At 40.5% G+C, this 24,717-nt stretch overlaps 1 protein-coding gene across 1 annotated transcript in view; it reads left to right on the top strand.

Moving 5' to 3' along the window:
• The window catches only part of cspg4 (chondroitin sulfate proteoglycan 4), a 69,073-nt gene that overhangs the window by 19,961 nt on the left and 24,395 nt on the right, over positions 1-24,717 (top strand). The window contains exons 2-3 of the mRNA XM_044193805.1: positions 17,954-18,117; positions 19,755-23,306. Of these exons, the coding sequence (XP_044049740.1) occupies positions 17,954-18,117; positions 19,755-23,306 (3,716 nt within the window). The remainder of the gene's footprint in view (positions 1-17,953; positions 18,118-19,754; positions 23,307-24,717) is intronic.

Raw genomic sequence — 24,717 nt, 5'->3', positions numbered from 1 at the left:
ATTTGATCTCCCTGTGAGGTATGAGATGTAATATATACATGTTGAGACCATGTGGCGCATCAGTTCTCACACATATTGACATTCTGCGAGGTTTGCTTACTTAACGGGTAAGCACCAGTGAACACATGTGCAGATGGTTTGGGTTTGTACTGTAGGAGGCCTCCTGTCCCATTTTCCCCATGTTTTACAGGTGAAAGTGTATCATTTTTATTTGAATGAGTCAAAAATAGAATGGAAAAGTTTAATCTTCACAAGCCTCCCTCCAGATGGAACATAATGTATGATAATTCCCTTTTTGGAAAAGTTCAAATTGTTTTATATGGCCAGTATTCAAGTGACAACTGCTAAATCACAATGAACTTCCCAAATACAGGTGCGCAAGGGGGATTTCTCCAGGAGGTCAAAAGCAGAGCGAGTATATCAGTGAAAGCCTGCCTTAAGACTTGTAAGCCCGAAAAAAATCTAACCACCTTAAAAAGGGATTATCACCATTTTCCTGACTTTTGGATGTTTGGCTCCATGTTTGAGATCCAGGTTTTTTGCACAGATTGAAGTGCTTCTCTGTGTCTACTGGGAAAAGGAAATTAAAGGCACTCAAGTTTAACATTCTTTATTCTGTAATAGCCTCTAATACACACATTTTGATTATGAATGAACTGAGGAAGTTAAAAAGGCATACATCAATAGACACTGATTAAAGTGAATCACTGTGAAATCTGCATATTGTTTAAAGCTACAAGTTATTTAACATTAAAGTATCAGTTTCTTATTGCACTAATGTGACTAAAGTGGGACTGTAACAGAGAGGAATATCAGGAATTGCAGAGTGACAAAAACCTGGATGTACTGTGTCTGTGATGCCACCCATAAAGGGACATTTTAAAGTTTGGAGCTTTTTAACCACTCACTAGAATTGTGTGTATTCTTTAGAGCCTTAAGATTAAAATGTGGGAATAAAGCGGAGGAAAAATGGTGGCGCAGTTTTTGCTATGAGTCATAACTACCATGGTTCTTTGTTGAATCCTAAAAAAAGAGTCCTCGTTAATTTTCTGCATAAGACACTTTAAGATTGAGCTATAGTGGTTGTCACTTGACTGAAACAGTCTTCATAAACAGCAGTGAGCAGTCTGTCCATTGTCCATGAAAAAGTTGAAATGAACAACATGAGATCTTTGGCCACATTTTTGGCATTCCTTGAAATAAAGCGGTTACACAACGTGTAGCTTACTGATTTCTGCATAGCAAAGTTAGATCTTTAAGTTTTATAGCACCATTTGCTGCCATTTGTAGCTGCCGGTCAACATTCAAAGTCTATATAGCTTTAAATATGAAGCACATGCATCAGGGAATGAAAGTCTACTTTTCACCACTTAAAGGTAATCCAGTGCATATACAGTACTGTATAACTGACCTGCAAGAAGTTAAACAAGACATGTGGTTAGGGTGCCAGTGTCTGCTAAATGACAGCATGCTGAGCACATGTTCATAAAACATTAGAGGGGAAATGGAGAAGAAGGTGAAGGACAGAACATTTGCTCCAGAAGGGACTATTATCTGTAATAGCACCATTATGACATGCTTTCACTCATCCACAGGGATAGGAGCAGAAATTAATTTACATATTTGAAATAAGGTACACAATTTGTTGTTAGTATGCTCGATGCTGTATTTTATGACTTCATGTGCATGTAACAAATTGAATAGGTCAATTTCACAGTATGCTGAAATTACACTCGCTCTCATGTTGCTTCAGCTCTACTACCTGATTATAAACTGGTGGTGCAAACACCATCACATATCACAACTTTTTTCACTTGTTTTATAGTTTTTAAATTAACAGTTCGCTAAACAGCAGTTGTACAGTCATAGCTTGACAATGTTAGCTATCATGTCAGGCCTGTCAAGCTTTGGATTTCTCCACATGCTCTAGTAAGAGTAATAGTCAGTATCCAAAGAGTCGAGTGTGGTGTCTTTTTTTTAGACAGTGTGTTTGTCTGCTCTAACCTCAATCTCAGGACCCATCCGCTACCGTCTGACAATGATTTACCCTCTGGGGGCAACCCTTAATATTTTGGGGCTTCCAGTGTAGTCAGCATCTATACGGACATAACGGATATCCGGGCCAAGACTTCCTCTTCCGTGCGCCGGTCATTGTTTACAGTCTGAGTAGCAATCTTGGAACCCACCGGCTATCGTCTCACGACAATTTCAATAGAGATACATTTTAAAAAACGAATTAAAAGCTAATCTCTAGGGTTCCGAGATTGATAAAAAGCTGAATTGTCGTCAGACAATAGCCAAGATTGCATTTCGGCCAATGCGTTCCGCCTCTTTGGCTCTCTGCGCGGACTGTTTACCTGCACGCAAGCCCGCTCAAACGTGATTGGTCAATAATACTCAGACTACAAACGGACCACAAACGGAAACCGGAACGTTTCCGATACCAGAATCTTGTCCCTTGCCTACAGATTCTGCATTCATATACAGATATCTGTTTATAGAGATTACTCTAACGTAAGCTGAAAAGGTTAGCTAACTAGCTTACTTACCTAGTAACCTAGTAAGTGTTACTTCCAAGGTCATGAAGCATCAATCTTCATTATTTTGTGGGATTACTATTGTTACAAAAAGCCCCAGTGTATTATGTGGCAGCCGGCCCTGGATGCTGCTATATCAGAGTTTAGGCTAACATTTGTGGCTCTGTCCTGCTCTATACTGGTTACCTTTGCCAAATGCATCAGTTAGTCACAAATGTTTCTCTTGTAAAACTGAAACATATTTGAAAATATGGAGAAAAAAAACAAAAAAGCATAAATTTAACGTCTGTTGCTTGTCCATCTGATTTAATTCAGCTGTCATCACATCTGGCGAAACAGACGGTCACCAGCTAGAAATGAGAAGCCTGCTTTTGTCTGTTTCTGTCCGAAATCAAGCACACAATGTTTAAAAAGTTACCGTCATCATTCTAAACTGCCTATGTGTACTGTAGTGCTAAAATGGAGAGACTGGCATAACAACAGGAACTGGGGCGGGGGGGTGTTAGCCTATGGGTTTAGCGAAGGGTCAGCTGACAGTAGCTCTGTGTTTACTACATATTTGCTTAACTGTTTTTGAACAGTTTTTTGTTTTTCTTTGTTCAGATAATTTTGTGACAAATCTGCAGTGCATGTTGGGTAAATGCAGGATAAGTGTATGAAATACACTACTACAGACTCATTCAAGTAAAACCTTTCATACAATCAATGCATGGAATTATCAGCTGTCTGGATAGACTTTTAAATCCTCACGGGTTTGTGTTTATTTTTGTTTTCCAGTGTTTACAGTGGTTGCCTCTATGACGTTCTGCTCTGTCTTTGGCTGCAGGATTTTGTGAAGGCAAGCGCTGATTTTAGTCATGGGCTTTGTTTTAGTCGTCAGTCAAGACAGTGATTCTGTCTCAACTGTGCTTTCGCCTCTAGCAGTCAATAAAAAATACATTCTCCTCTTTCCCTTTTGTTGCTACTCAGTTACTCACCTCTGTTGATGATCTCTCTCTTTCTCACGCGCTCTCATTGACACTGTGTTTCAACATCGTGCTCCTCCAAACCCTGGATTCATCAAGGTCTGACAGCCTTGTCAATATGCACCACACAAAGTGGGCAGAAATCCATCTAGCACCTCAATGAGATGAACAAATGTGATCATAAATCTAAATTTAGCTGATGAGCTGTCAGCATAGTATGTAAAACAATGTGTAGTGATATGGGTATTATGTACAAAATCAAGCCATCTGTGCCCATGGCATGTCTTATACCATCAAATTACTCACCCGTGTGTGACACTTTCATCAGTACACGTAATTGTGTCGTGGCAAGATTAAATATTTGTCTATCCGATGATGGATGAAAGGCTTACAAGATGCACCGATTAGCAGATACAGTACATTCTAACACAGTGTACACAAGTTTAAAGAACATAATGCTCTGAAACATAATCCAGGTAAATCTTAATGGATGCTTTGATAGTTTGTTGATGAAGCAGCCATTAAGACACAAAAGCCTTGTGACAGCTGAGAAATGGATTGTGCAGAATTTCAAACCTTTTCCACTGAAAGCAGATGTGGAGAGTTAATGCTCCATCCTAGTTAGCTTCTGTTCCACTAGCTTTTGCATCTCAGTCTTGTAGAGACTTTATATCAGCTGTCTTTTCAAAATGCTGATATATGCTCATTTTTTTAACGCTGCGATTCATGGTTAGCATCTCAGTCCCTGAGGCGCGGGGACACCCCACATGCTCCTGTTGTTTTTCTAGCCGTAACCTAAACTGATATCTACTACTGTACTGGACAGTAAAATTGGAACGAAATGAATGAAAAAGATAAAACAACAATTATATCCTTAGCACTTAACAGCACCTTTCATGAAGTTTCAATAGACTACCAATGGCTAAGATTTATAGAATGTGTTGTTGTTGAATGCTAAAAGAATTTTTGTCCGTTTATCCTGGTTAAAATTTGTAGCTTTTCAAATTCAGAATGCTTCATCACCACAGTAGCTGAATGCATGTCATAGACCCAAAATCTGAAAGGGGGCGAACAGCACTCCACCACAGACCCAAATCAACCACAAAAAGGTGTCAACTTTGGTCAAAGCTGGAACAAACAAGATCTTATCACACACGAAAGGGCCAACTAAGACTCTGCTATTGGGTTTAAGAATGAGCATCAACCACACAAGTAGCCAAATCATTCCCACTAGGTACAAAATGGCTACCACCATGAGGTGAAAAAGAAAACACCACAAAGCCAAATGTAACATTAAAAGGTTCCTGCCCCCTCTTTAATAGTTTTCCCTCAATCAGACCGGACCAGATACACCTGAGGGAAGAACACAAGACATCTTGAGAATCAAAATCATATGCATATTATAACCAGCAGGGGAGCGTGTGAAACTTACCGAAATGCTCCTGGGGAGTCATACTTGACCCCTGTCCTTATGTTTTTATGTACACTAGTACTTGTACAGTAGTGTCTAATGCAGTTGAGCATCTTTTGTACTGATTATTCAACCAGGAAAGTTTCATGTCCATCCAAGCCTTTGAAGTGTTCCAACCGCTGGCCACCTAACATTATCTATGCAGATAATGAGCAGGACTTCTGCATCTAGAAATCCTGGACCCCTGAAATAACCCTTCACTAATCTATTGCTTGATCAATATCTCATTAAGCTGTGAACATACAAAAGGTGCAATATGTTCACAGCTTCTACTATACTTTACATTGTATCCAACATAGCAGTTGTTGTTCTCCCTTTTAAGATCATGTATATACACTTCATCGCTTCTGAGCATACCTAAAGGCTACATTCAGCTGTCACAGACGATAAGTCCTTGTATCCAGTTCTGTTCTGGAAATTTAGACAGATCTTGTAGTACAATAGTTTCACTTTCAGGACACACACCTCCATAGATCAGTCCCGCAGCAGTCAACCTCCAACAAAAGCTGTGCTGATCCGCTGTCACCCTCGAGGTAGGTGGTGCACTATGGGAGGGAGTTTGAGTTTTCCACAGTCATTTGCAATACGTATGGTTGTTTCAAACATAGTGATGAGCATTTAGTTGAATCAGCCATGCACATTTGGGGGTTACACAAAGGAAGATTATGAGCAACTTCTCTCAGATGAAATGAAGAAATAACACTATAATCAGTCAGAGGCAATGAGGTGCATTACGCGTAATTACATCTGTTGGATACACGGAGAAGTTGTTGAAACAACAGACATTCAAGCTCCCTGCTCTTGTTATCATCTAAATGCAAATTGGATGTAATAAGGACCTTGTCTGTCTATCTGCTGAAGTTCTGTGCCAACTTACAGGAACAACAAAAAGAAAAAGGCTGTCTGATGTAGCTCTCAGTTTTTCTGCACTCACTCTTTGTATTTCTCAAGATTTTTTCTCAGCCTCCCAGAAGCATGCTTCCAAGTTTCTCAAGGTCTTTTTCATCATATTTCCTTTTCTCTGAACATTTTGTTTTTCAAATTTTTTGTTTTTTGTGCTTTCTGTCTTTGAGGCATCCCTGAGGTTCAGCAAGCTATGATGCACATGAACTCGTGGCACTGTGGCTTCAAATCTGACTCATGACCCTTGTCACAAGTTACCCTTTCTCTTCCGACTTTCACTCATAAAACCAAGGAGACCTTCTTCACCGGAAAAAAGACATCATTGGTTGTTCGTTCAACGGCTTAGGACGATCTATGTTCACATTTTCCTGATAAGTGACCTTTTGCAGTCATGCAAATAAAGACTGTCCTGTCAGTAGCAAAGGTGGATGTAGAGTCACTTTGTATACAACCAAAAAACCTCTTAGATTTGAGGTGGATAATATGGCAGAACATCCTCTATCAATAGTCAACTTTGGTAACTTTAAACGAAAACAATCTTTCCCAAACCAAGTAGTCTTTTGCTTCCTAAACATAACCAAAGTCTAACCATATAGGTGACTGACCTACTTTTCTTCCTCTCACTATCTCTCCCATTTTATCTGACAACACATTGTATTGTCTAAATAAGAATGTAGAATAAGGTCCTTGCTCCTCAGTATTTGCACCTTCCTGTCTCAAATAACACCTTTGGATTGTAGGGAGGATGCAGCAGCAGCCAAAGTAGAACTTTCCCACCCTGCTTTCATCCTGAACCGTAGTGCCCAAGATGGATAATTCTGTCTCAAATGTTGAAAACTAAAAGTGAATAAAGTGCTTTCATGTGAAGTAATGTAGTACTTAGACCTTGAGTAAAAGTGGCTGTGAGCAGATGATCTAAATGCAGAACTTGTCCATCTCAACAGAATTCCGTAGACATGGTGGATTTTTGTGTGGCTTTTGACAGGCAACAAATACCTGGTGAAATTGTTATAGGCGACTGCAAAGCCTTTGTTTTGAAAACTATGACAGATGGGTGTAAAGAAAAAGAGTTTCATTTTTTCACCAGCAATGTGAAGGTTGGTGCAGCCATCTTAGATTACACAGTTGGACTTCTACTGTTGCTACATCTGAACACAGCACAGCTGCCAAAGGGCGTGAGTTATGTACAGTAAACAGTGGCTTGTGTTAGAGGACGCATGTTGCCACGACGTCCCTCCAGGCCCACTGCGGTGTGCAGAGTGGCTGCTGTCAGTGAATGATTTTGCAGGGATGCAGTTTGTTTCCCCCGGGGCAATTTTGTCACCACATGTTTAAACCATTACCACAGATGTGGCATGAGCGTTTAGGCCCAACAAAACCAGTGTTTACGTTAAATGTGTATTCTATGTTGAAGCCTCATATGCCATGTGTAGGCAGGAATGACTTCACAAGGCAGATGGCACAATTCGCTTTTGGATTGAGAAAATTGAGATGTGAAAAAGAAGCTGACTTGTGACCAGAAGATTGCAGGTTTGAACCTCGGACCAGATGAACAAATGGGAGAGAGAAAGCAAAGAGTTTCTTCGTCATTACCACTGCTAAAGGAGCTCTTGAACAAGGAACTTACCTCCCATTGCACTGTTAGTTTCCAGGTGAGTGTATGTACTTTGTGGATCCTGGAAAAAGGAGCATTCACGCCCAGTGACTCTCCTCTGTTTAAAGAAAGGTTTCTCTTGTAAAACTGAAACATATTTGAAACAAATATAAAAAACTAATTTTCACATTGGACCAAATCCCCACTTGCGCCACTTAGTGCCTTTTCAAGTAATCGTGACTGTTTTGACTGTTTTGGTTTGAGTCATACTTCAGGTTAGTATGTAATAATTCACATGTCACTGCCATAACAAAAGCAAACTATTATGAAACTCAAAATCACATAGATTGTTAATAAAGCACTTAGCGTTTAAGTTTCCTCACTTAAATCAAATCTGCTTTTATCAGCTCAGAAACACATTTGTTTGTGGTAAGGAGGCAAGAGAAAGGAGCCTGTACCAACTACTACACATTTCCACAGAATCCAGGGCTTCGAGTCAGTACTTCAGTATCAAACTGGGCAAACTGTGGAAAAATGAAATGAATGTATAAGTTGGAGCTGGAACATTAGAGTGCTGTTTAAGTTGTTGCACAGCGTTCCCGGGCTTTCCATGTTATACGGTGTTTATTTTGGGTTGAAAGCAGCGGGTAGAGGAAGAGTGAGAGTAGGACAGAGGGGCAGGAAAAAGCGTTGGGAGGGAGCAGTAGAGTGCTCCTAGCTTCTCCCAAATGAGAGTTGAGCTGCTGCAGGGAGAAAAGTGGCTGGATGGCCTGGGTGTAGCAGGGCGGGCCTCCTCAGTGGTAGCCTGGTGGAAAACAGTTGTGTGAATGGCGGGAGACGGTGGGCTGACTCAGCCAGCAGGCCATGGAGGAATGACTGTTAGGTTGTGAGACGTCTAACTCATGATGGAGAGAGTGAGAGAGCGTGTGTGTGTGTGTGCGCGTGGGTGTGTGTTCATGGCCACTAATATGTGCATGGGTGAGTGTGAGTGTTTATGGTTGCACCATGTACTTCTGTCTTTGGGTGTGTGCACTGGAATGGTTTAGAGTAATGCTGGTTGATGGAAGGGTTTGAGAGCAAGCATCTGGATAAAGCATTTATCTGGGCCTAAATTCAGTTAAGCAAGAGAGAGCTGTCTCCAGGGTTTGGGGGAAGAGGTGAGGTGGTGCCAGGTTTGGGGTCGGGGGTCATTCTGAGCTGGAGAGGGTCAGTCTAGTGGTGTGTGCCTTCAGCTGGTTCTCATTATGAGGCTAATGTGACGCTCTGATCTCAAACACACACTGACACTGCAGACCCAGGTTAAAGCCGGATATGGGTTTTGGGAGGCCCCTTCACTGCAGCTTCTGTATCACAGTTTCCCTCCTTGGAGCACAGCGAGACTGGGGGCCTCATTTATAGAAAGACCTCACTATTGAATTTGGTCATGGAAAAGTGTGTAGCTATGACGCTTGAAACTGATGTGACAAAGGGTCTCTTCACGTTAGATCAGCGTGAGGTTTGATGAGACGTTAATGATGTTTTATGTCTTTTTCTTTTTCTTTTTTATGCATTATTTTAAACTGTATTCAATATAAAACTGGGGAGTATAGAGCCTCAGTACTTTTTGTGAAATATATCGTGAGCGCTGAGTATCGCTAGTATTATATGTGCTCTGCTACCTTCAGAGACAAAGAACTTCACAAATTGCCTCTCATCCACCTATTCACACACACACACACACACACACACACACACACACACACACCAATAGTGGTGGAGCTGCCTTGCAAGGCGCTGGCCTGGCCATTGGGGGGAACTTTGGGTTAGGGTCTTCCTCAAGGACACTTTGACATGTGGATACGAGAAGCCAGGGATCCAACCACCAATCCTGTGATTGAGGGACAACCCACTCTACCTCCAGAGTCATAGTCGCCCCATGAAACAAAATAATTTTGTAGAAAAACATGTTTATATTTTTCATAGTACCAAAAAAGTATTGTTGTAGTATCTTTACCAAAACCGTAGGTGTCGTATTCAGCACTAGTATCGAAATAAATGGAACAACACAGAGGTCTACATAAAATCTATAACTCTTGGAGCATTTTTGATAAATGAGACCCTAATGAGACGCAAATACAAAAATGTGCGAAGAAAGAAGAAAAAGAAAGAGTGGGTCGGTTAATTTATGAGATCTGTCTGGGAAATATTTGGAGAATACAGAAGCCGAGTCCAACTTAAACACCATCTCTATTCCCTGTGTTCTCCTGCACCGGACCCCAGCTGAGCCAGGTTCTCAGGGTCCAGGTCCTAAATCTCTTTCCCTGTGCTGACATTTAAGTGGAATGATTTATGGAAGTGAGCTGCTACTCAGCAAAGTGTTTTCCAGCCCACTGAAAAGCCAATGTCATGCTGATAATTAGTCGTGGAGTGACTGATGCCTGCACTCGTACTCATAACTGCAGTCATAAGGGCACTCTGAGCGAAAACTGAATGGAGCTATTGATATGTCAGAAATGACTGTTAACGGTGAATGAGGCAGACCTTGAAAGAATCAGGACGAGAGCAAACATGCAGACGTAACTTTTTAATACCCCCAAGAAAATGTGATGGTGGAAAATTCTGAGAACAAACCATAGTGCTCTCAAGGGCTCTCTGCTCATTCATACTTGAAATTGTGACAGTCTCAATGATGCCAGCATACCAGTCGCATGTATGATGGAAACATTAAAACCCACAGAATAACATGAGTACAAAAACATCAAGAGTGCAGTATGCTGATATAAGTGAAGTACCAGGGATTGTAGAGGGGTGTTTGAGTCACAACACAGGGACACAGGCTACGTCACGAATGTGTGACTACTTACGTCAAAGCTGGAAAACTCCAAATTCAGAACTAAAGGGATACTCCCTGAAAGTCTCTTTACTATCAAACATTTGTACTCTCCTCAGTGCTCTGAACGGAAGAGTTGGACATTTGTTAAGATGCACATAGCACTGTTGTTGAAGAAATTTATATAAAGAATTAGGACAGAAAGTGTACAGCTCATGAAAAATTAACTTAAACTAACCTGCATCATAGCAAAATTAGGGCTTCAAACTATTGGCCTAAAATAACCAAGATTAAAATAATTTTGTTTGATTATCCGTACTAATCAGTAGATGTAGCAACAGGACACAGAACCTCTTTGCTCTCCCATTTTGTGTTAACATTGAAAATATTAGAAACTTAAGTGGCTGTACTTAACTGCTGTCCAATTTCCTCCTGCTATTACCTTGAACCATCAGTGCTGTGGAACAAAGCCAGAGCAGTCGAACCAGTCATGTGTTACAGGCAGTGCTCTCAGTTTATTTCACTTATGAAAAAAGTACTGTAGAATAATGAAAATCCTTTATTGACCTTTAATTAGATTTATAGCGATGAGTCAGGTGTAAAGATCCAGAAGTACAGGACACTGTCTATTCTGGAAGATGAGAAATGTATCATTGTAAAAGACTTAAGTTTAATAGTCTATACGTGAATTCCATTGCTATTTGACACTACTTTCTTCCTTCCTGTCCTCTCCCTTGACACACTGTTCTACTCACTTTTCACATGGTGAGACTTTACACTGGAATTCATTACCGGTGTGTTAAAATGTCTTTCAGTTCAGTCTATAAACAGCCGTGCTCTAGCTGAGGGAAAACAGAGAAAGTCACAGCTATATGTATAAACAATTAGCTGTAGTACATGAGTATTTGGCAAAAGAAAGTGTGTGTGTGTTTGTGTGTGTGTGTGTGTGTGTGTGTGAATGGGTGTAGAGGGGGTCATTTGGTGTGAGGAGGGATATAGGTAGAAATAGTATGCGGGGGGGGGTCAGTCCTCTGATGTCACGGGGGGATTATTTTAACAGGACCCACCCACTGGGACCTTGGCGGCTGATGGCTTCCGTACCTTGGCTGGGCTGACAGAGGCAAGCTTTGTATTAGCAAGTCATAAACCACAGCAGAGCCCTGAGTCACTACAATGCTTCTGTTCATGGCTGTGTTTGTCTTACAATGTTCTTAGGTGAGTGAGATCATCAGTCCAAAGTCATTATGACCAACGAGTCTAGTTGAGTGATGAGCCAACAAACTGTGAATTCGTCATGCGCCTTATTCGGCTGGAATATTGAGTCTGAGGAAAGATGTTTACCTTGTAGCTGAAAATCTGAGAATGTCTCATTGTGCACTTCGGAAGTAGCACAATATTTCTTTGTTCACTGATGCCTTGAAATACGGTATAGCAAAGTTAACATGAAACTGAAATGCAGCCAACATTTGATGGAAATATTTTCACTGGCAGCTGTGCAAGAGAATGTACAGGCCGCACAGAAGAGTTCATGTTGAGATTCTGACGTATAAAACAATGATTTCCAATGATTTGATTGGATGTTGTGTGGTCTTAAGCTACTCCTCTATAACCATCCACCTCTCTGATCCCTCCTGATTTCCTGTTCTCATTCTCATATCAACCCAGTGATGAAGGAAGAAAATGGCAGCAGATGCAAACACGTCTGTCGTTTTTTTTTTTTTTACAAAGTCTACAATAGTCTTCCACACAACAAGTCATAGAGAAAAAGGCCTTTCCTTTTTTCTGTATTCTTCCAAAGAAAGTGAGCTTTTCCTATTCATTTTGTATAGAAACTCAGCCTTTCAGACCACCTCTCGCATTAACAGCACAAACCCAGACAACACTGAGTCTTTCACATCCTTTCCAGGCTTTCCCTCCCTTTTCTCACAGGTCCATTTTCCTAAGCTGAAATTACATTACACTGCCATTCTCCTTTCACAGAGAAAGGTCATAATTTTTCCTTGCTGCCGCCACCCCTTGTCTGTTGTGTAAGTGTGAGTTTTACAGAGAGAACGCCTGAAAAGTTTTAATTATTGCCAGGGAGGAGGCCACCCGCTGAGACTCCACAAGCCGGTTTTTTTTTTATGTATTGTACCTCTTCACTCTGGCTAGCATTGGAGTGTCTCAGAGGGATGCAGAGATAGGTGGGGATTTGAAAGGGGACTAAAATGATGATGTGTTTACTTTCACACTGACATAGCCTGGTCTGAGAAATGGCTCTATAAAGCCTGTTAAAGTGTGTCCCTGGTGACTTCTGAAAAGTCAGTGGGGAAGGAGGGGGTCCTCATAAAGCAGCGCTGTCAAGGTAAGTAGAGTTGTGGCTCTGCTCTCTGCTGTTTAACAGTGCTGAAGTTAGCAGCATTCTCCTATACAGACCGCTGTATTTAGAGTCAGGTCTGTAAACATGTTGCACCAACAGGATCACTTCCTTTTAAGAGCAACTAGTATGCTGTGATTAGTGTGGGCATGTCATTTGTCTCTCTTGTTATTGATTGTTCATAGTAGGTACATTGTAATTTGTGCTCATCTGAATCAATACACAGCTAAACAAAAACTGATGTGGCGAGTCTTTATCACTAAATGGTTTTCCAATAATTATCAGTGAACACGTTAGCCTACAGTATGGTAGCCACCAGCCACAGTAATGGTCTGGCAACTCTGTTACCTAGATTAATACTATTCTTTTTTTTTTTTGCCAATTACGGAATTGCTGCATGGATTATGTTCAGTGGCCTACAGATAGTTTATAGAGTATTTGTAACATTTAAACTGTTTAGCTTTGTCTGTAGATGTTCAACAGATTATCAACAGAGAATATGTGACAATTCATGAATATACCCTAACCCAGATGGTTTTTGTGCCTAAACCTAACCAAACCTAGAAAACGGTTGTCTAATAAGCTGCTGAAATGTTACAAATACTCTATAAACTATCTGTAGGTGGATTATCCAAATAAAGTGTAACCGGTTTAGCTACAAAAGTGCTTCGATATTTGGTCGAATTACAGTAAACATGTCCTGTCTCGTAATTCAAGTCACCATCGATTTTTTTCAAAATGTAGTTCAGGTGGCATTGCATTTCTCTCAAGACATATTTGAGGTTGTAAATTGTTAGTATATATTGTAGACCTAATTACTAGGAGGCTCTCTTTCTCTGTTATTGCGGAGAAAGTCCCAGCACTGACAAAAAACAATGAACTGCATGAATGTGTAGTGCACAACTTGTAACACGTAAGATTTTTCTATTACTGTAGTTTATCAATTGTTGATTATCAAATTGTCTTAAATCCAAAGGTATTCCATTCACAAGTATATTTAACAGAGAAAAGTAGCAAATAATCCCATTTGAGAAGCTGAAACTAGCAAATGTTTGGCATTTTTGCTTGATAAATGACAATCACAGTCAATCTGACAATCGAGCACTAGTAGATTTATGTTTTACAACTACTGCTATATATTATAATCCATGTTCTGATAGTCCAATGGGTTGCTATCTGCAGACATAAATGGAAAACTAATGTTTATCATAAGCACAAGTGCCATTGACCCTTGTGAGAGATGTAATTGCTCATCATGGTAATGACCGTGTTGCCATATGGTAAGTGCAATTACACCTTTAAAAGCTCTCCAGTTCTATCTATGGTTAACAACACTCTATCCTTCATATAATTATATCCAGAGGCTATTATACCCTGTTGTAGTAGGCACAGCCCAGCAAAGGAAACAAATGGCCAACATAACCACTATTTATAGTCAAGCTAAACGTGGTTTAACCATGGGTTACGCAAGTAGGTGGTTTGTTTGGATTCCAGGCAGGGTTACCATGGCAAAACTGTTGTAGAGGAACACACACTGGGTATCCTTGCTTCTGTATAACATTTTAAACAAGCAAATCATATTACATATCCTTTATTTAACCAGGTAAAAGTCTCGTTGAGATTAAAGTCTCTTTTTAAAGAGTGACCTGGCCAAGAGAGCAGCATAAACATTGTTACAACAATACAAACAGACAAATACAACTGTCACACACTACAAACGAGTGAACACAATATCCAGTTAATATGCAATACAAGGTCAAGGACAAAAATCTAGGCATAATGCCTAAACAGGTGTAAGTTCCTAAAACGATTTTCAATGAAAATTTAGGAGCAATCGAACTGACCCAGCGTACTATTTTCTCGATCTTTTAAAATTGACCTAAATTTCCCCATAGTAATTAGCTCGGACAAGGTCCTTCTGTACATTATTCCAGGAAGAAGGGGCAATGTATTTAAAAGCTTTTTTTTTTTTTTGCCTAATTCTGTTCTAACTCTGGGGACCACCATCTGTACAATATTATGTGAGTGCCAGCCACACTGATTTAGGGTTTTACACAGATAAGAAGGAACCAGCCCAAGGAGAGATTCATATATAAAAGCCAACCAATGTGGACCGTCATGTTTATAAAATAGTATTCTGTGTTACTCTGTTTCAGTTAACACGTTCATTAACATTTACATTAGTCAAACCAATATAAATTAGAAGAATTTAGGCTTCAGGATATTGTGCATGTGATAAGGGTATTTTCTTTGGTGACCAATACAATCAGGGCAGCAAAAATCAGCATCCCTGAGCATCCCAAAGGCTAAAATCTTGTCTGTCCGGCGCATCTTAAAATATGACTGAAATGACTCATCTGAACAAACGAGTCACAGGACACAACTTTATCTGAATGTCTCCAATCTTGCTGTACTTGTGGTCAGTGTGTCTCTCTTCCCCATAGCTTTTCCGGACATGTGTCGCTAGATTGAGACCAAAAGAGGGTAGAGAAGAGGAGGAGGAGGAGGAGGAGGAAAGGGAAAGAAAGACAACAGGGTAATTCATTCAGTCGTCTATGAAAGAGACGAAGACTCAGTTTCCTCAGAGCATTATAAATACAAGCGTAGTCAGTCATCAAATTATAGCCATCTGCATTGGCCAGAGACCAGGATTCTGCTTGACGCACAATAAAGTAGTGTGAGGAGGGGTGTGGTAGCTAAAGGGGATCAGAGACTGTCCTCTTAGGTGGTTAAACCTCCACACACAGACTGACACCAAGTGTGGCAGCAGCTTCACAGCTCCAGCTTACACTCTTTAGGAGCAGGGATGATCCTTTACAGATAATGATGCCTTGTCAGCGAAATCACCTCAGCTAGATCCCATCTACACCCAGCCCCAAGTCCCTGGAAGATGGAGAATATAGCTGAGTGTTATGTTGCAGTAGAAAACAGACTTGCGATGCACATTCGCATTCTCAAAAGCCCTTCATGATTATGTTTTTCTTTCATCCTGTAGGTATGAGTCCCTTTTGCATACCTGCTAAACAGTGTGAACACAGGAACGGTTTAAGCAAGGGAGCAGAGACAAAAGAAGTGTCACAGAGCAGGGCATTTATACAGATAGCATACTGAAAATGTGCTTTTCCTACATGAAGCCTATTCTATACAGAGCTTTACACAGCTTAGCTTGAGAACTAATGAATTCCAGGTCCAGGTACACTGCAGAGAGTAAAGCTATTGTGTGTATCATTAGAAAATGTGCTCCTTTTCCTGAAGGCAACAGCAGCAAGCTGAATTTGAACCAGAAAATCCCCAGGCAGAATTGTCTTGGCATCGCTCTCTCCTTCAGCTTTTTATCCCCATGCTCAGTGAACAATCCAACAAAAGCTCGGGTTTAAGAACCATGGAGCTCATTGCGATTTTCTTTGTTAATGCAATTGCCAGTAAGAAAAGATTCTGTTCCCCCATTTTTCAGTTTCAGCCTGAAGGCTCCTGTGCAATTAGCCCTAGTCTTTCATTTGGAATACCTTAGCCTTACTAGAAACTCTCTGAACAGTACCATAATAGCCTCTGGCACAGTCAGTAACAGCTAACAACAATAGCCTCCTAAAGTGACACATTGAAAATGAATGATGTGTTACTAATAATAATAATAAAAATAATCATTTCAACTCAGTAATACAAATCATATATGCATGTTCAGCTCCATTCTTGTTTTGAATTACCAGGAAAGGATCTCATTGCTTTAGTTTTGCTATAGTTTTCTCTTGTTAGTATTCACACAATATGGAAAGTTCAACATGTGATAATGTCAAAAACAGTTTCCTGCCATATTTATTTCTGAGAGCACCCAACATGGCGTTGTTTTGGCTGCAGCAGACCGGTGCTGTGCAGCAGTGTATAATTGAAAGTCTCTGTGTATTTGGCCCTGCGCTGAGACCGTTCATCACTGACTTTGTTCATGACAGAGCAGCCTTGGAACCAAAAGCAAATGCCTCTTACTGAAATCACAAAAGCATGGGCACGGCAATAAAAGCCATGCTTTCGTCCTTGCTGACATCAAAATGATTGTGTTTGTTCACATTTCCAGTGTTTGTTGCAGATCTGGGAGGAGGGGTTCATTTACAGGATGAGAAACCAAAGGACAAATGTACCCTTCAGTGTTTTGAAGCTGGCAGCATGGCATTAATGTAGATGCAACACAGACACAAGCTGCCCTTTAGAGGCACACACATTTGCTCTCACATGGACACCTTCAAACAGAGTCTTGAGAAAATACTTTTGCCATTTATAGCTATGAATGTGAATGTTTTATTTTCTTCTCTTCTGAGTCAGTCGTGTCTGAGAAGTTATTCTGTGAGATTTTTTCCTCGTGGCAACAAGCCCACCGTCCTGCTAGGCTACTGGATGCTACTGTTGATTCTGAGGGAATATTTTGGTCCTCATGAGCTCATAGGAATGTTCTAACTTTGACATAGCAATGTCTCTCTCTGCTTCAATATTTCAAATATTCCAAAGCAGTAGCATTGTGTGATGAGAAGACTGCCTTCTTCTCTGTGTTCCAATGAGTTTCTGTGTCTTGAACCATCACCCATGTGAGTGTGAGTGGGTGACTAATGGAAAGCCCCCTTTCTATAACTCTTGGCTAAGACCATGGAAAACCCATGCTGAGGAAACAGGGTCTTGGAGGTGGTCCAGTTTAATTTCAGAGCATGTGCACTGGGAAATAATTGACTTCCTCCATGGTTTACATTTTGTCAAGGACCCGGAGAGCATAGTCCGAGGCAGGTGGCTGAATTTACATATCATTGGAAACGAGACAGCTCAAGCCTGGGAAATCCTGCACCCCAAGACTCTATATGCCCGGAAAACCTCCGCAGGGGTAATGACTGATGTCTCAGTGAGAGAATCCCTTTGAGGCCAGAGCAGCTCCTCTTCAGCCAGGAGCAGCTGGAGGACACCTGATAATATAGAAATCAGTCCAGAGCAAGTCGCACTGTAATGTGAGACTCAGAAAAATGCTCATCTAATTGGTTTCTCAAAACTTCCACATTAGAATTCACAGAGTTGCCATCCAGCAGTTCTAGGATGAGTTTTTAGCATCATATGCATGTGTCTTATTGTGTTATCCCAATGTAGTGAGTCATGTTACGTTGCCACAGCATAGAGAATGCAAATTGTGAAATCAGGCTATTTTAGTTTTCGTGCACAGTGCAAATAAAATATGTGTTTGTGTTGGGTGACATACAGTAAAAATCACTGATTGTTGCAGTTATGTAGTATGCCTTTGACTTCTAGGCAAACATGATGCCTACTTCTTATCTTTTCATTCTTCACAGAATCCTACTTTGGGGACAGCTTCTGCAATTTACAAGCCTTCCAAGATGTCTCCACCTTCCACCTGTCACTACAGATCAAGACGAGTCGGCGAAGTGGGCTGCTGTTACTGGCTGCAGGAATGGAGGACTACCTGTTCCTCGAGCTCCAAAACGGGAAAATACAGGTGAATGTTTAACAAACTGTGCCACCAAGGCTGAAATGTTTTTAGACACTGTAAGATGATGAAAAAAAAATCTGTAAACTTAAGACTGTATGAGCATGGTTGCATTATATCACAAATTAGCATTTTTTTAAGAGAAACTAGTGATGGTACATAAAAGACAGAGCAGTATTGTAAAATAGACAGACAAGACAGCAATGTATTTTGTGCTAAAACAACTCCTTCCACTGCCAAAACCTGCATAACTTGAAAAGAAATGTTTGTGAGAATGGCCTAATATACACAAGCAGATTCAGTGTTAATTTTAGAAAAAAAAGTGAGTCAATATTGTTACTTATTTTCCTCCCCAAGAGAAGTATGAGGGAGAACACTTCAAAAATTAACTAGAATGCTAAATATGTATTTAAATTCAATGTCAAAGCAAACCATCTCCATTATTATAGTCTCACTTACCAATGCAGTAGGTGTACATCGTCTTGTTCTTTTGGTGAAGGATACTTTAAAGCAGTGAAAATGCTTTAGACATAAAAATGACACCAATATTTTTAGTTGGATAACAACCTATTGATCCATTCTCTGCTATAATCCCAAAGACATCACATATGAAAAGTATTTACTTTGGGGCATTTTAGCTGTAGAATATCCCGCAAATTTTGAATGCATTACAAAGGTGTACAATAGGTTGTGAAAAGTGTGACTTTAAATATAGTCTTGAGAGCCATTTAGCTTCAAGACATGTTCTGTATATGACACATTTCATTGGTGCCACTCTGAAAACAACCTAAATTGATTTGATTTTACTGTTGTCTTCTCTAGTTTTCTCACTGGAATGAGAACCATGACATTTTACATCTATAATTAATTGCTTGACAGCTTCAGAAGCAGCAGAATAAGCTTCAGGTGTGCTATCACAGAGAGTCATATAGCTTTTCCCCAGAAAGGAAAATATCTCAGGGTATGTGTAATAAAAGGTAATATTACCTTTCTTAGTGTTCTTCATTTTGTTCCTCCTAGATATACAAGATGCAGTGAGCAAATAGACTCAAGGCTTTACAAAAATTAAATTGCCTTATCTATTGTGCATGTATAAGAATCATGTCGTTTAACTTTATTTAAGCAAAATGATGTTATCAGTGAAACCTCTTTAGAACTAGTTAATTTTTCAAATATAGCTTTGTCAACACTGTGAGAATACCTGAGGAATTTTCTGGGGTTGTAGATACACTGCCTTGATCATAAATGTTAACATTACAATAAAATGAAGCTTAAACTTAAGTGTTTTATGAGTCAGCAAATTAGCCCTCCCAAAATGATAAGTAAGAGGATCCAGAAATGGTCATGAGCATAGATAAGAGTATTTGGGTTGGTATTTGTGTGTTCAAGAGAGAGTTTCTTCTTCATAAATATTGACAGAACTGTACAAAGTTGTTGTAACTTGTAGTGTTCACTCCATTTTAGTGAAGGCATTCCCTTTAAACATTAGCCCTGAATCCCATCCATGTGCTGTCCAGTTGTCATATAATGACTCTACCAATTAAATGCACAACAAATAATTACCACATATGTATAAATATACATTTACAGCAGCTGAAATGTATTGTAAGTTTTAAATTAAATAAAATGTTTTTGTTTTCCCATAGGCACGGATGAACTTGGGGGCTGGCGAGGTGACACTGTCCTCATCCCAAGGAGTACAGCTGAACAACCTTCTGGACCATAAAATCTCACTTACACTGCAAGGTGGCAAACTCACCATGACAATTGATGAGCTCTTCCCAACATATGTTCCTGTGAATGACGACAGGGAACAGCTCAATATTGACCTGGGCATTTGGCTTGGAGGAACAGGAAACCTGGATGCTCCCTACCTCAGCAATGCCATTCCCCCTTTCCGTGGCTGCATGACTCAGGTCAAATTTGAGTCCCATCAATTTGATATTCTCAGCACATCATTTAAACAATGCCACGACACGAAGGAATCCTGCAGCAGTGAGTTTGAGGCTGGTGATGGGGAGGCAACTAGTTTCAGCACTCCAGATTCCTTTGTGTCCTTCCCCACCTGGAGCGGGGCTAGTGGTGCTCCAAGAGTCTTAGAGGTCCTAATGAAAACCACCATTGAGGATGCGTTACTTGTTTTCCACCCTGGCCGAGAGTCAGACTTCATTGCTATTGGTGTTGTGAAAGGCTATCTCAAAGGTGTGCTGGACCTCGGAAGTGGCATGGAGGTACTGGAGAATACCCAGGTGAAGCTAGATGATGATCAGTGGCATAGAGTTAAGGTACAGGTCAGTCCGGATTCTTTTGTCATTAATGTAGATAGTCAGTCTTCCTCCCTCCCTTTTGACTCGTCACAAAAATTGGACTTGGTTGGAAACTTATATTTAGGAGGTATCCAGGGGAAAATGAAGGATGTCTTTCGTGAGAGTGGGTACTTAAGTCGTGCAGAGGAGGAAATGACATTTGAATCCTTCATTGGTTGCTTGGGGGAAATCAAAGTAAATCAGAAGGATAGAAGCCTGCAGGATGCTTTGGTGACCAAAGATGTTCATGTTAAATGTGAAGGAGATGACTATGACTACTCAAGTTACTATGACATAGACGTAACCACAACTTCTCCTCCTGTTCGTATCCCATATGTTGTTATCGACAACCATCAGCATTGCTACCCAACAGATGACATGCCAGAGATATTCAAAAATGTAACAAAACTTCTTGATGTCACCCCATTGCTTGTGCCTGAAGGTGGGGAAGGTCTTCTTGATATCAATAACCTAAGCCCTACATTTGACCTCAGTGCTGCAGGAATACATCAGTCTGAGATAATCTTTACTCTCCAGGATGATCCCTGGTATGGCTTGGTTGACATGAACATTAACACAAGACGCACACAAACGTTCACTCTTCTTGATGTTGTCAATAAGAAAATTAAGTATATGCATGATGGAAATGAAAGGCATGCAGATCAAATTCAGCTACAGGTGGCTATTCACAGTGACAGCTACCTTCCAGAATGTTTAAAAACTCCTCATGAGTATGTCCTCCCAGTTGAAATTCTTCCCGTCAATGATATACCGCAACTTGGTGGAGGAGAAATCACCATCACAGAAAACGGCAGGACTCGTTTGAGTCCAAGCCTTATCAAAATCATGGATTCTGACACCCGCTGTGATGAATTAGTACTAACTGTAACCTCAGAGCCTTTCATGGAAGTTGGTTACTTAGAAAACAGTCAGCAGCCAGGAAGAAGCATCTCAGAGTTCACTTGCAGGGAGTTGAAAGATGGAAATATCTATTTTGTACACAGAGGGGGTCATGCTGCTGGCATTACCTTGGAGGTATCTGATGGACAGTCAGTAAGTCATTCAACTACTTTTAAGTTATCTGTGGCACAGCCACATATGACTATTGTGACCAACACTGGCCTTCTCTTGTCTCAAGGAAGCAATGGATCTATAGGTGTTCAAAATCTGGCTGTCCTCGCTCATCCTCGTAATGGAGACATTATGTATAACATTACCCAACCTCTGATATTTGGAGAACTGCAGATAATGACAAGTGATGGAATGTCCAAGCAGGTTACAACTTTCCATCAATCCAGTCTGGATCAAGACCGCCTTACATATGTCAGCACAGACTCAAGTGACCAGGAAGATATTGTGGTTGAGCGGATTCAGTTCGACATCCACCTGGGGCAGTTCTCCCTCTGGAACAACACCTTCTTAGTCAAGATCATTCCTGCACAAGTGAAAGTTTCTAACCTAGTTCCAGTGGAGGTGAAGGTCGGTGAGGAGCAAATAATTGGACTCACAGAGCTTCAAGCCAAAGTAAAAGGGAAAAACCCAGATCCACAAACTATAAAATACATTCTTGTCAAGCCTCCAACACTCGGTAGTCTCCAGTTGTTAGACAAAGAGTTGGCTGAGGGTGACATCTTCACACAGAAGGACATTTTGGACAGCATTGTTAGCTACAGGGTGCATGTGCAAAGAGCTGTGGATAGTATAGACCAGTTCCAGTTCAGAGTCCTTGCTGATGATCAGTACTCCCCTCTATACACCTTCCCTATTAACATCCTCGCCAATGCAGATGCTCCTGTTATGACCAATGAAAGGCTGGTTGTCTGGCAGGGTGGTGAGCTTACTCTGAACAAAAACTATCTTTGGATGCAGTCTCCAGGTTCTACAGATTTTGTGTTCCAGGTCACACAAGAGCCAAAGTACGGACGATTGATAAGGGACTCCCCACCCGGGCAGCCTAGATTTGAAGGGGCAATAAGAGTATTCAGCAATGAAGACCTCCAGCTTGACAGGCTTATTTACAAGCATGATGGCTCCAAGACAAGCAGTGATGAGTTCCATTTTTCAGCATTTGATCAAGGAGCAGAAAGTTCAGACAATCAGGAAACAGTGAATGGTGTTTTCAGAATTTCTATCCAATCCAAGAATGAGCATGCTCCTGTGAGGGTTGTGAATAGAGTCTTTAATGTAGTCCGCCACGGTCAGCGTCTGCTAACAACTGATGTCATCCAGTTTAAGGATGATGACTCAGGTTTCAATGACACCCAAATCGTCTACGCTCGTGAGGGAATCCTCTCAGGCAATATCGTCTCAACATCTAATCCCTCACAGGCCCTTTTCCGTTTCACACAAGCCGACCTGCGAGATAAGAACATCCTCTTCATTCACCATGGAGCAGATCGGGAACGCTTCTCACTGCAGGTGTCAGATGGCTTCCACAAGGCCACTGCGCTGCTTCAGATCCAGGCAGGTGAACCGTACCTGCGAATAGCAAACAACACAATCATTGTCATTGACCATGGAAGCACCAAGACGCTTAACACCACCCTGTTGAGCGCTGACTCTAACATGGACATCAGAGATGACAGTGAAATCAACTTCCAGGTCACGTCGCCACCCAGCGACGGCAGGATTATTGTGAGTGGAATTGAAGCTTCAGTGTTCACCCAGGAGGACCTGAAAAAAGGTGTTGTGTCATATGAGCATAGTTATGAGAGTCTGAGGTCCAAGGATTCCTTCAGCTTCACCGTCCAAGCAAGAGGACATTCTGAAGAGGGCACATTCAGGATTAAAATATTCAAGCAAGGTTACCTCTCTGAGCCTGAGGTGATAACCAATGAGGTCATCATTTCCTATGAGGGAGAGCACACCATAATCAACCAGGATAATCTCAAGGTAATGTTTACTGATTCTGTAGTTACAGAATGTTGAGCAAAACTGATGTGTTAATTTGATTTAGGGCACAGTTAACACATCTACTATTTAAATTAATTTGCGTTGCTGATATTTGATCTATAGCATACATTTGTTTTCATTTAACAAGACAGTATTTAATTTTCATACAGTTTGGCAATGATTATGTGACAGAACATTGCCTTTTAAAGTTTATTTTCTCTTTGTGAAATAGATCTTCCACATGAGTTATTCAAGCATACTGCCCTGTTTTGTAACCCTGTCTCTAATCTACATTATAACCACATGAAAGCAGGGCTAAATATGACTGTACAGTTGCTGCTTTTAATCACATTTCTGTACTAAATTACAGTCTATTAAGTGTGGAAAACAACACTAAGTAATCCCTGAGGAGCTTCCTGAAACCTAACTGTAATTTGTAAGATAACCCTGCCTGCACTTCATCTTGAATGCAATTAATGAGGTTTAAGTTTTTGGTCGATTCATAACACATTCTCTGTATATATATATCTTGATTTTTAAAATGATGAGGGACATTTCTGAAAGTAAAATGTCCTTTCTTTTAAACTTTAATTTCACCATAGTGCACTTATTTTAAATCTGCAGTATTGACTGGAGAATAACCTAGACACCCAGTACACGTACTACTGAAATATGTATTGAAAAAAGCCTTGACAGAATGGCCTTTACAAGAGGTAAAATATTGACTTGGCCTCTGGGAGTTTTTCCAATGTGTGTCCTTATTATGAGATGGAAAGTAGTATGATCTTTTGAAATATTGTCAAATGCAAGCATGACTGCTAAACACTCCAAGGCTTCAGGCTCCAGAGAGTTTATCAAATGTTCTCAAAGTGGGATGACCATAAATCTGCTTGTGTGTAAATCCGCAGCATGACTTTAAATGTTGCCAAATATCACAAATGTATTTTTTTAAGTTTGTGTTCACCATACAGTCACAGTGTCCCAATTAGATACTGTATGCCTGTACTCGTACCATTAACTGTACTAAAGTTGCAGTGCCCTATTTTGGTAGTATGCAACGAATTAATGTAGTGTACTGACATTAACTCACAATACTGTTACTGTACTAAAAGGAAATGATAAAAGGCATCCAATTCCAGATGTCTAATATAACTCGAACACTACTGCCAATTTCAAATGAAAACTGTTTTTCAGAGTTTTATTAGTTTATTTGATTTGTTTAACCAACTGTCACTGGAACAGTTGCACAACCGTCTGCTATTTTTGGCAGCTGTGAATAGTTCCTCTATTTATATGGGGTATTGCATTAGGTGACAACAGTGTCTATCTTCACCACACTTCAAAAGTCAAGCAATTTTTCTATGTATGCTGCATTTTGAGGTATATTTCTGAAAGCTTAGTCATTTCACTA

Source organism: Siniperca chuatsi, linkage group LG4 (genome assembly GCF_020085105.1).
Source record: "Siniperca chuatsi isolate FFG_IHB_CAS linkage group LG4, ASM2008510v1, whole genome shotgun sequence".
Classification (NCBI taxonomy): domain Eukaryota; kingdom Metazoa; phylum Chordata; class Actinopteri; order Centrarchiformes; family Sinipercidae; genus Siniperca; species Siniperca chuatsi.
The sequence above is the reverse complement of the archived record's forward strand: the minus strand, read 5'-3'. Positions and strand labels throughout refer to the sequence as shown.